The sequence below is a fragment of the Hemiscyllium ocellatum genome, chromosome 19 (assembly GCF_020745735.1).
Source record: "Hemiscyllium ocellatum isolate sHemOce1 chromosome 19, sHemOce1.pat.X.cur, whole genome shotgun sequence".
NCBI classification, from domain to species: Eukaryota; Metazoa; Chordata; class Chondrichthyes; order Orectolobiformes; family Hemiscylliidae; genus Hemiscyllium; species Hemiscyllium ocellatum.
In genome coordinates, this window is record NC_083419.1 from 37,151,750 (window position 1) to 37,165,384 (window position 13,635).

The following is a 13,635-nucleotide window of genomic DNA, read 5'->3' on the forward strand; positions in this document are numbered from 1 at the left end:
AAATGCGCTGTTGGAACATGTGTTAACCAATCACTGCCTGTACTGAGCATTATTGTGGTTTATTTCCACAAGATTGATTCTTTTTGCTGTGCTTTCACTAGTGATTTTCAGGAAACCAACAGATAAAGCATTACATTTCAATTTGAAATTAAATTTCAGTTCAAATATTGCTGCATTGACCATTTAGCATGCAAGTGGAAGCTGTAATAGAAGAAGACCATAGGCTGCTCTCTCATTCAAGAGTGATGATTGTTGGCGAGTTTAGCAAGAGGCTCACCACTCCTCAGACGAGGAGTGAGGTAGAAAGATAGGGTCTTCAGCTAGTATGGAAGTCAAACTCTCACTGTATCACAAACTAGCCATCCAGCCAACTGTGCTAACCAAACCCCAGCCCCATATGTTAAAAGACAATGAGCTTCTCAAAGTGCACAAACCGCCTAACATAAACACAGAAGATTGCTAACTGGAACTGACTTTTTTTTTTAATTTAACCTCTTTGCTCATTTCCAAACCCACATTCTGCTTCAGGTTAAAACTTGACTCTGTACAAAAATATGAAGCAGGAGAAGGTTTTGAATACAAATGAATGGCTACAATAAGAAGCTTGAGAATCCACAGAAGTCCATAGTCAGATTTTTTAAACCTCTACCAACTGAGATTATTGGCTTGTCAATTCTTGATAATCAATTGATAATAAATCTCACTAATATAACATAACATGAAGGATATAATCCAGCCATAGTTCTTTTCTCTGTGAATATTTGAAGAGTACACAAATGTTCTTGACTATAATGTGCTATGCTTGAGCAGCCTGTTATCAGTGTCTGGTATCAGCAATAAAGAAATGTTGCTTTAGCAAGATAGAGTCATAGAGTTGTACAGCATGGAAACAGACCCTTCGGTCCAACCCATCCATGCTGACCAGATACCCCAACCCAATCTAGTCCCACCTGCCAGCCCCTGGCCTATATCCCTCCAAACCCTTCCTATTCATATACCCACCCAAATGCCTCTTAAATGTTGCAATTGTACCAGCCTCCACCACTTCCTCTAGCAGCTCATTCCATACACATACCACCGTCTGCATGAAAAAGATGTTGGAAAGCTGCAAGCACCTATTAATGAATGCATTTCAGTAGCAACTGAAAGGCATTTTTATTACCCTTGTGAGGAGGAAGCTTTTTAATTTGATTTATTCAAATCTGGTAGTATAATATTCTAAAGTTCTCAGTGGTTTAAAGATTCATAAGCTTTTGAAAACTTTTGGTGCAAAATAACAGTTGTACTAATATTTTTGAATTAATTCTGCTAATTTATCATTATAACATGGAAAGAAAACTGTTGAATGAAATAAAGAACACTTTGAGGAAAGTGAGTCTTGGTGTTTGGACAGCCATCACATGATCTGTTCAATTCTTGTTGTGTCTTACAAACCCTGCTCTTGGATGCAGTAGTAATATAATTACATACATGGCAATCATCAGAATTCCATGCTTTGATAGGTATTTACTCATAAAAGATGTGGAATTGATGACAGTTAAAGTGATGGTTCTGCAAGAGGAAGTAATTGCATTAAAAGGTTGATAATGAAGTGGGCAAAATTGGGTAAAATCAATTTTGTTGAGGGAGCAAGGAAAATCACTGCTCCCTGTGAAGAAATGGGAAAGTAGAGCATCAAAAGCAGTTGATGGAGAAGCAAGGCAGCTTGAATGGATACAGTGCAAGAATAACAAATACTTTCAACATTTGGATTTCCTTTTCAAAACCAAATGCCTAGTAAGCTGCAGTAAAACTTCCTTTTGTATTCCATTTCCACTGCAATGTACAACATTTGATTTGCTTTCTTCATTGCTTGCTGCACCAACTTGCTGTGATTCATGTACCAGGATATCCAGATCTCTCTGTATTACTGACCACGTAACCACGCTCAATTCAAATAATAGTTTTTCTATTCTTACCGTTAAAACTAATATATTGATATTTATTCAGTTTAGTACTCCACCAGCCAAGTTTTTGACTACTCATTTCATCTGTCTATATAACCTTTGCAGACTATCCTCCTCTGGATAACATACTTTGCAACCTATCTTGGTTTGATCAGCAAACTTGGCCACCATACATTTGATCCACTCATCTAAGTCATTGATATACACTGTAAATAGATGTGGACCAATCCCTGTGACATTCGACTAATCACAAGTTTCTGTATTTGAGAATCAGTACATTAGTAGTGCTATGGGACTAAGTAGTGGTCTAACTGGCTCATTCCACGGTAACATTAAGTGTTGAAGCACTGACTTGGTTATGGAAGTAAGTGGTAACATTCATGTCAAGCATGGATTACAAACCCTTGGTTTTCTGTCCATTAATTTAAATAGATGGTATATCACAAGTTAGGATCAAAGGTTTTCACCAGCATTCAGTGGAGTGGCATTTTGCAGTGGAAATGTGTGATCAGCAAATCCCATGTTGAAGTTTCCACACTGGTCAGTATTTTAAATAGGACTTTTTTTTCTAACAATTCTTGAAGGGTCAACTAAAGTTATTTTTTTTCCAATGCTTGAATTATCTAATTTTTTAATATCTGAGATAAATAGGATCTGCAAAACCTGTCATTAACGTGTTTTGAACTTCATATTATTGACAATTTGATTTTCAAGGTTTATTAAAATAAATAGATCTCATAAGATAAAGCCTTTTAATTTATATTGGTATCTTTCATGACCCAAAAACATTTTACAGCTAAGTACTATTGAAGTGCGGTCACATTTGTAATAGAAAATTTATGGTAGCCAATTGAACACAGCAAGTTTCCACAACCAGCAGAAAGAGAAATAACCAATCTATTTGTGACTTTGGTCAATGACAAATACTAGACAAGACACTAGGAAAACTCCTCTTTGAATAGTTCTAGGAGATACCTAAAAGAACAGATTTTTGGTTAACAGGCTTAGTTAACAATTCATTGGAAGATGGCATCTCCAACAGTCAGCATTGCTGCGACTGTGACAAGGGCACAGAATGTAGTCTGAATGAGGAATTTCAATGTCCACCACCAAGCATGGCCCTGAAGCAGCACTACCCAATGGGCTGCTCAGGTCCTAAAGGAGGTAGCTGTTAGACTGGGCCTGCAGCAGGTAGTGACAGGACCAACAGAAAAAAGACAAAAACAAATTACTGGAGAAGCTCAGCAGGTCTAGCAGTATCTGTGGAATGAAAGTAGAGTTAATGTTTCAAGTCGCATGACCCTTCACTTTCAACAATCATCAGCCAGAAGAGTCAACTGGATGATTTATCTCGGTAAAAAATGAGGTCTGCAGATGCTGGAGATCACAGTTGAAAATGTGTTGCTGGTTAAAGCACAGCAGGTCAGGTAGCATCCAAGGAATAGGAAATTCGACGTTTTGGGCATAATTCCTGATGAAGGGCTTATGCCCAAAACGTTGAATTTCCTATTCCTTGGATGCTGCCTGACCTGCTGTGCTTTAACCAGCAACACATTTTCAACTGATTTATCTCGGGCCCTCCAGGTGGCCCAGACACTCAGATGCCAATCTTCAATTTATTTCACGCTACGTGAGATCAAGAAGTGGGTTGAGGCACTGGCCCTGCAAAGGTTAGGATCCTGACAATGTTCTGGCTATATTTGATTTACTTATTGTCATGTGTACCTAAAGTACAGTGAAAAACCTTATTTGCAAGCAGTACAGGCAGATCATAGGGTGAAAATAAAATTAGACAGAGGCATACAGGTTACGTTGCACATGCCATGTGCTAGACAAGTTCAGCGTTATTTGAAGTTAGAGAGTCCATTCGCCAGTCTAATAAAGGCCAGGAAGAATCTGTTCCTGAACCTGCTTGTGCTTGTGTTCAAGCTTCTATATCTCCTGCCTGTTGCAAGAGGTTCTAAGAGAGCATTACTGGGGTACGATGGGTCTTCGATGATGTTGGCAGCCTTTTTGTGGCAATGAGCCATGTAAATGGAGTCCGTGAATGGAAGGTTGGCTTCCATGATGTGAGGCTGTGCACACAACCTTCTGTAGTTTTTTACGTTCCCGGGTAGGGCAGTTGCTGTACTAGGCTGTTATGTACCCGCACAGTAAGCTTTCAATAGTATATCTGTAAATTGGTGAGGATTTTTATGGACATGCCAAATTTCCTGAGCCACCTAAGGAAGAAGAAGTTGTGCCTTCTTGACCGACACATCTACGTGGGAAGTCTAGGACAGATTGTCAGTTATCACCACCCCTTAGAACTTGACACTCTCCACCTTTTTGGCAATACAGTCGTGGGTGTACAGCAAGTACAGTAGGGGGCTAATGATGCTGCCTTTGCGGGGGGGGGGGGCTCCAGTGTTGAGTGTTATCATGCAGTTGTCCATCTTCACTGATTGCAGTCTGTGGGTCAGGAAGCTGAGGATCCAGTTGCTGAAGGTGGAGCTGAGACCAAGGTAACAGAGTTGTGAGATCAGTCTGGAATGGATAATGGTGTCGAAGGCGGAGCTGTGTCGATAAGTAGGAGTTTTACGTAGGTGTCCTTGTTGTCCACATGTTCCAGCGATGAGTGAAGAGCTGGGGAAATGGCATCCATCATGGAATTGTTGAGTCGGTAGGTAAATTGTAGGGAATTGAGGCAGGCTGGGCGACTAGCATTGATGTGGGCCATGACCCGCCTCTCGAAGCACTTCATGATTAATGAGGTCAGAACCACTGGATGGTAGTCATTAAGGCACATTGCATGTGCTTTCTTAGGTAAGGGGATGATGGTGGTCTTCTTGAAGGAGGTGGGGACTTTGGCTTGTAAGAGGGAGAGATTGAAGATGCTGGTGAATATCTCCGCAAGTTGGTCTGCACAGGATCTAAGTGCTCGTCCAGGGATTCTGTATGGGCCCGTCGCTTTCCTTGGGTTGACTCTCAGGAAGACCGATCTGATGTCTGCAGCAGTGACAGTGGGTACAGGTGTGTCCGGGGCTGTGGGGGCAAGCATCACTGCGCTGTTGGCATTCTGCTTAAACTGAGCAAAGAAAGCATTGAGCACATCAGGGAGGGATTTTTTTTGTCTGCTATCTTGCTCTGCTTCAGTTTGTATCCCATAATGTTGCTTAGGCCTTGCCACAGACGGTGGGAGTACTGATCCATGTGCTCTGGATCTTGCGGCTCCTCTCGCAAGTTGTTCCAGTACAGCTACAACACTGACCTCTACCCAACATTGTGAAAAATTGCACATTATGTCCCATACGCAAAGAAAAACAGGAGAAGTATAATCTGGCTAATTACCACAGCGCTACTCCACCATTTGATAGATATCTAACAACAATGAGTCAGAGTACAGAAGCTTGGTCACATGGTGTAGTGAGAACAATCCCTCTCTCAATGTCAGCAAAACTAAAGAACTGATCATTGTCTCGTACCTTAATGAATACTGCCAGTGGCTCTGACCTCCATGATCATGATTTGCTTCAAGACGTTGGTCATGGCCCACGTCAATTCTAGTCTTCCATCAGTAAAGTGAATGAAGTGTCATTAAACACACTTGCTTAGCAATAACTGACTCAGTCACCCAGTTTGCGTTCCATCAGCGCCACACAGCTCCTGACCTCATTACAGCCTCAAACGTGGACAAAAGAGCTGAATTCCAGAGGTGAGGTGAGGGTGACTGCCCTTAACATCAAGGCTGCATTTGACCAAGTGGCATCAACGAACCCTAGCAAACCTGGAATCAGTAGATATCATGGGGGGAAAACTCTCCCTGGCTAGAGTCATACGGTGGCACATAGGAAAATGGTCGTGGTTGACAGTCAGTCTTGTCAGTTCCAAGACATTTTTGCAGGAGTTCCTTAGGGTAGTGTGCTAGGTCCCAACCATTTTCAGCTGCTTTAATAAATTCATCAAATAAATTCCGTGTATACTCAAATGTGAAGCATTTATCAAAATGCTGAAAATCAGCTCACAAAAGAACCAATTACAATGAAAGCAGTCACATTTGGTAAGTGCCAACACACTAATTACCATGGAAATACACTTGTAGTTATTAGTGTTGGTGAGTATTAGCTTCAGCAATAATCACAGATTTAAGTTTGTAGTTAGACTCAACATAGAGTCATAGAGATGTACATCATGGAAACAGACCCTTCAGTCCAACCCGTCCATGCCGATCAGATATCCCAACCCAATCTAGTCCCACCTGCCAGCATCCAGCCCATATCCCTCCAAACCCTCCCTATTCATATACCCATCCAAATGCCTCTTAAAAGTTGCAATTGTACCAGCCTCCACCACTTCCTCTGGCAGCTCATTCCAAACACGTGTGAGAAATAATTGCCCCACAGGTCTCTTTCTTTTATATCTTTCCTCTCTCACCCTAAACCTATGCCCTCTAGTCGTGGACTGCCCGACCTCAGGTAAAGATTTTACCTGTTTACCCTATCCATGCCCCTCATAATTCTGTAAACCTCTATAAGGTCACCCCTCAGCCTCCAACGCTCCAGAGAAAACAGCCCCAGCATGTTCAGCCTCTCCCTGTAGCTCAAATCCTCCAAGCCTAGCAACATCCTTGTAAATCTTTTCTGAACCCTTTCAAGTTTCATAACATTGCCAACTGTTAGATCCATCTGTAGTTCACTGTAAGCATGCATTTAAAATGACAATTGAGAAATCATTGAATGTGAAATTTTTTTGGTTATGTTTTTCCTAAAAAAATACTCAGTGGCACTCATTCATGTAGTCAAGAGTTTCCTCCATGTTGCACTGTTTGTTTTTGAGTTCATCTCCTAAAGGCCAAACTAGTGCGCAAGATTATTTAAAGATTGGCTCAACATTAGAAATTAAGTGTCACAAGAGTTGGAATAGAGCCAATACCACTTTCCTGAACAGGGGAAGTGAAATATCATGGAGTAGAGTACACAGGGAGAAAACGTCAGGAAACAGTGAAGCTGAAGATGCAGAGTGACAGAAAACAGGAGATCTGTTTATCTCATTCACTCTGTTTTCACCAATGCTATTCACTCCAACTATTTGTGGTATCATTGGGTATAACAATGAAAGGGTAGATGCTGAAAGGCTGATTCTTTTAAAGTCTAAACTTAAGAGAAACAGTCTGTCATTTAAGACTGTGATTCTAAGAACTATCCACTCAGAGAAGTGAAACTTTGGAAAGTGCTGAATACGCTGTCGAGGGATTGAGGTAGACAGCTGTTAAATACAAAGGAGATTGAGGAACAGATATGAATGTAGGAAGTACTGTTAGTAAGTTTGCAGATGACCCCAAAATTGGTGGTGTATTGGTTAGCAAAAAAGATTATCTCAGAGTACAGTGGGGCCTTGATCAAATGCATCAAGGACTGGCAGACGGACTTTAAATAACTGTGAGGTGTTACATTTTGATAAAGCAAATCAGGGCAAGACTTATTAATTGTAGAGCCCTGGGAAAGAGACCGAAGGGTGAGGGTGCATAGTTCCTTGACAGTGGAATCGCAAGTACACAGGGTAGTGAAGAAGGTGTTTGGCATCCTTGCCTTCATTGGTCAGTGCATTGAGTATAGTATGTGTATAAGTACATACAACTGCAGCCATGTTGCAGCTCTACAGGACATTGGTGAGGCCGCCTTTGGAATTTGGCATTCAGTTCCTCTCCCTGTTTAGGCAGAGGTTTAAGGTGAGAGGGAGAGCATATAAAAGAGCAACTTTTCCATGGAGAGGATGGTGCATGTATGGAATGGTACAGCATTTAAAATGCACCTGATCTGTATATGAATAGGAAGGATTTAGAGGGATATAGGTTAAATGCTAGCAAATGGGACTAGATCAGTTTAGGATATTTGGTTGGCATGGATGAGTTGGACCTAAGCATCTGTTTCCATTCTGTATACCTCTCTAACTCTGTATGAGGATAGGACAGTAAACTGAAGTTGAGGTACAAGATCTTATTGAATATAGGAATGAAGAAAGCTCTAGGGACCAACTGAACTATTTCTTATGTTCTTATTATAGAGCTTTCTCCTGAATTCTCTATTGGATTTATTTTTGACTGTTATATTTGTGGTCATAGTTTTAATCTACTCCATAAATGGAAATAAGTTCTTTACACGTGCGTTCCGAATTGTGATAGATACCTATTACATCATCCCTCAACCACCCAAAAAAAGCCTTGGCCTGACAAATATATTCTTTCACATCTGGTATCACTCCTGTGATTTTGTTTTGGTCTAACACAAGATTCAATACATATTTAACATAACATCTGTTTTTCAATGCCGACTCTGTTAAAATGCTTTTGCTTTTTTATAGACTCATTTTTAGTGAGTGACATATCTGTATCTATAAATCTCTTTGCTTTTAGTCATAATTTATATTTGTTATCCAAGCAGGATACAATGACCTATTCTTCCAACAAATGTATTATGCATTATACTTACATTAGAATTCATTTGACATTTACACATTCCTTCTGTAGACTTATGGTCTGAGATTTGACTAAGGTCTGGTCAAGTGAAAAATCTGGACAAAGACTTTTTATAATTACATACAGATATGTTAAGGAGGCTTCAGGACTTTAAATTCCCATGTGCACTACTTGTAACGCAACTCGTCATTGACAGATTTCCATCAAATTTCTCTTTGGACTACTTTCGCAGTCATTGATCTAGTTATTTTAAACAGGTTAATGACTTTGTTAAAATACTGCACACACAAATTGGACACAAACATGCCAGACTGGACACTACCAATAGCTCTTGGGTATTGCAGTCTTTATGATTACTTCCTAAGGGAACTCCTTAGCAAATTAGTCTTCCTGTTTATTCACAATGGTTCTGCTTGATATAACATGACTTTGTTGCTATCATATTTGGATTTCTCTCTGAAGGCGTGTAGGTGGAAAGGCCAAGATACGGTACTGGTGTAATATGGTGTCATTCTCCAGTTAAATAATTGATTCACAAGGGTATTGTGCAATGCAGAGATTCAGGAAAGCAAACTGAATTTTCCAAGGGGAAATAGCAACATCTAATTAAAAATGTAATTTATAAGATAACTAGAAATGCTGCAAAAGGCAGGGAAGAAAATCTGAGTTACTCTGCATTAACTGATTCCTTATTCCATACTTTCTTCCTCAACTACATCTTTATACATTAACAGCGCAAAGTGAATTTGTTCCACCAGTGACAACCACATGTCCAGCTATCTAAGCTGAAGTTATGGAATTTCCTTCATGAGCCTCCCCTTTAAAATATATATTTTTTTGTCTGATAAGAATCCTATGAAGCACCTTGGGATATTTTATTAAAGGTGTGTTATTTGTGCAAATTGTTATTAGTAAGAATAAATATGAAAATAAGTGTAAAGGTTATTCTCATTATGTTTCAATAATTTTTTTCAAATGTATGTTCTATTCATTACCAGAGGTCAAAGTAATAATTTTATTAGCAGGAGAGAAATTTCTTTGAACATATGACAAAAGAACCAGACCTGTAAGAGAGCAAGGAAGCCCACCTACGTGAGTAAAACTGTTTAAATAAGCACAGAATGCTGGTGAAACTGGATGGTATCTGAATAATGTACACTGTGTCTTGGAAAACTGGATGTTGAGTAGTCAAAATAGAAGCCCTTTAATAGGTTCACTAGATATTGCTCTATTATAAAATAGCACAAGAAATCTTTCCTTCTACATTCACAAAAAATGCCAACCATTTAGGGATGGTGAAATATATAATAATTTGACTCATTTTTTCATATGAAGATCAAGCACCATGAGTTGCTTGATTTAAAAAAAACTCTTACTATTTCATTCATTAAAAATCTAGGAACAACTGATTTATGAGTGAGCAGTTTTGATTTGGACAAACCACATTCCAGATGCTGCTAACCTCCATTAAACTTTGCACTGAGACTGTTGGCCATATTTTCCTGACTTTAACTGGAAGACCTCTGATTAAATGAAGTAATGCTTAACATAAGCTGAATCAGTCAAGTGTTCTATTAAACAAGGTGGACAATTGGGAAGTTTGTAAACCACACAAAACAGCAAAATTGTTTTGAAATAAAAAACTTACTTTATTCTCTTCTTTCATAGTAGTACTAGACCTTGGTTCTCAGTCAGGAGATGTTGAGATCACTGAAATAACTTTGCTTGCAGCACAATTGTATTATATTTTTGAAATCATTCAAATTTGATTTGAAATCAGGACAAATGCCACAAGTAAGACTACAACTTGGTAATGCATTGAGAAGGCAGAAACCTTAAACTTCAAGATATGAAATCAATCTGTCTTTATAAAATGATCTTCAAATCCCACAATTAGAAGAACTCTCCCCTCATCAAGGTTGTGTGAAAAACATAATTAACATATTTCATGGTTACTTTGTTGAAGGATGATTGATGAGTGAAAGTTTCATTTTATTGGCTACACAATATTCTTATGAATACTTAGTTGAGGACTTGCATCATCTTCCATTATAATGAATTGCCATACATTTGTCTCGAGGACCTTAATGTTTGCAGGGACATTTATATTAGGAAGTTACATGCCAATTGAAACTCTGCTGCCTCTTGCTTAAATGAGTGTGACTGTGTCTCTGTCATACAGAGAAAACAATTACCATAGTTCACTTTAGAAACTCTCAATCTACTAGAAACACTGGACAAGCAAAGAATGCTCATAATAACATGATGCTAATATTTTTTGTTACAAGTATCAAAAGTAATATTTAATTTTTCACCACTTGTGTTGGAAGAAATGACATCAACATATCTGGTTTTGATTTCCAGCTGCTCTACACATTGCAATTAAGAGATTTATAAGATTGTTTTGGGGCGGTGACTTTAAGGTATAAAAATGAAGAGGGTCATGTGACAATTTTGCAGTCTGCCTGCGAGCAAGTCGGATGGTTTGAGTGTTCAAGACCAAAGTAGACCCAGGTCATTTTATTGGGAAGGTGGAAGGTGTTTACATTTGGAGACCATGGCTGTTCCCTGTAAATTAACAGTGCGTAAACAGGGAATTTCCAAAGTTCCAGAAAAGTGATGAGAATATTAGGTAGTAAACAGTTTTGCTGAAATTCTTTATGGTTTGCCGCACAGGAATGCAAATGGACTTGGAAAATTTGTAAGTAGATCAAATGAAACTGGAAGCTTTAGATAAATAGAGAAGATTCCAGGAAAAGTTGCACTGTGAAAGACAATTCTGGGGTTAAACATTTTTAGACTAGGAGAGAAAAAAATCAGAAGGAGACCTCTAAGACCTAAGAATAACTTTTGGACTATTCTGGAAGAATTGAAGGTCTGCTTAAAGGACAGTGCAATGTATACCTCAAAGTGTTTTTCTTCTGTTTGAAATTCTAATCTATTCTGTACTCTAAAGTATAAGTTGCCTCCGAAAATAGGATTTAGTGAACTGCTTTTAAGGCATGTACTGTAAAAGACTCAAAAGATGAAATCTTGTTGTGTCATCCTTTCAACTATTAACTGTGAGTTTGAATTCCTCTTCTAAAACTGATTCTGTCTCTATGAAGATTATAACACTAGACATACCTCCTTTCTGTTTTATCAAGAAAAACCTGGCTAATGATAAAGTCTTGAATACCACTCCTCTAATGATTCTCAGTCAGGCACATGACACAACAGAATTCATTTCACATCTCAGTTCTTTTTATTCTGTTGTCATAAAAATGTGATGTGTTGCTGCCAAGGTCTCCAGTTGTTGGCAAACTTAGGGAGGGGGGAAATGGAGGCGTCCTGCAAGAAATAGGAGCAAATTCATATGTTTTGGTCAAGTGTCAACTTTTATATACATTTGACAAGTGTAAAACACCCAGAAATGTTTAATAAGCTTTCTTTGCCATTTTAGCACCAAGAAGTAGAATGTTACTGTGTTATTGCTGGAAAGTGATTTCTTATTACATTAACTGTACAATAGGCCTCGAGCCGTATTCACAAAGATAACTGGATGCAAACCCAGTCATAAATGTATTGGGACTTAATCAACTCTATACACTGTGCAGGTTCCTTTTGTGAATAAGGGCCCTGCATCCAAAATATCATGATGCAGAAGAGACAATTTTGTACTTTACAATCCATTCCAGCAATTACCTGTAAAATCAAGCCAGGGTATTGCATGACAGTGTGTAGAAATACAGACATTGAAAAAGTCTCATTATGTTATCAGTTTGAACAAGGTGGTAATGCTAGAAAACCAGAAGGTCACACCAGCATACGCTTGGTGTGAAAATACTATTGTTCTTTATTTTAACATTGGCAGTGTGTAGTTCGGTTACGTTGGAATGCAGAGTCATATTATTTTCCTTACGATGGCTTGGGAAGTCTTGTGGCCTTTTTGGGAAGGGAATATTCCAAAAGGGTTGCTTGTCATTTGCAGCAAATTGATGTCCTTCAATTTGCAGTGAGCCATATGGGGTAGGCCTCAGTGCCGGAGAGTACTGGATGCCCTGAAGTAGGACAGGAATTTGTAGCACAGGCTCACCACAAAATACCAGATGTGGCGAGCCATTTGTGATCGAGCAATAAAAACACGCCAGATGACGACGAGGAGAATTGTGTTGAAGGCATAGCGGATGTTTCGTAACCTGCAAAACAAAAATGTTGCAGATGTCAATGCACCTTCCTATGCCTTTATGAGTAGAAACTAAGATATGACTTGGAACTTGCTCAGGACACCCGTTTCTCATTTTGTGAATTATCCACAATTTAGATTGTTACATATTTGCATTATTTTAGTGGAAATAGTTTGACAGGTACAAATGTTACTATCCTGCACCATTTCCGATGTTTCTTCTTACAACAGTGAGTTATCTTTTCAAACAGGTCAGTCTCTGGAGATGCCTTTGCTGCGTGTAAAGCAAATGAGACTAATTTTAAAGTGAGCCTGAGGCATTACTTCTGAGAATTATTTCCTTATTAAGTGTACTTTTTTTTAACTTCATCTTTAAAATTTCATTGCGCCACTTTAAGTTGGCACATTGTACTTAATGTAGCATTCCTGATCATTAAACCTTCTGCCCCAACGAGAAAGCAGCGTCCACTTCCCACTGGCATTCAGTCTCCACACCTAAACCATTAATTTGACTATGCTTTCTTTTCAGATACTAATCATAAGGTGTTCAAGAGTTGAATAGAGAGACATTTCTGCCATCTTTACTGCCAAATAGTGTTGCTGCCCTGGTGTTAGGAGAAACTATTTCATCAACATATACATAAGATTATGAAATGGGGAGGGGAGCAGTTGAAAGTCATGCCCATGAGGGATGCGCTAATTTAGGCCTTCAAATTTTAAGACGTTGAAGAGGCAGTTAAATCCAAAACCTGTAAAGATTGGAAGATTCTGGAATACTCCCAGTGCTGGAAACTAGTGAGTTTAAGAACAATGAGAGAAAATTGGTCAATGCACGGCTGCAGAAATTGTGAAGATGGAACGGCTTCATTCCTGTGGCACTGGAACCAGTTCTAGATCAGGAGGAACCTGTACAAGATGAACATTGTTGTATACAACAGGGCTGACAGTGAGGTTACATTATGCTGTTGGGGGGGAAATGGGACACCAAACCAAAGGATGATTGAAGAGAAACATCATGTATAAATGACTGAGAAAGACAAATACAGCATTAGAATTGCAATAAAAAAGCA

General features: G+C 39.0%; 1 protein-coding gene across 1 annotated transcript in view; it reads right to left on the minus strand.

Moving 5' to 3' along the window:
• Window positions 1–11,621: 11,621 nt before the first annotated feature.
• The window catches only part of si:dkey-97m3.1 (fatty acyl-CoA reductase 1), a 198,510-nt gene continuing 196,496 nt past the window's right edge, over window positions 11,622–13,635 (minus strand). Inside the window, exon 12 of the mRNA XM_060839365.1 lies at window positions 11,622–12,578. Within this exon, the coding sequence (XP_060695348.1) occupies window positions 12,416–12,578 (163 nt within the window). The 3' untranslated portion in view covers window positions 11,622–12,415. The remainder of the gene's footprint in view (window positions 12,579–13,635) is intronic.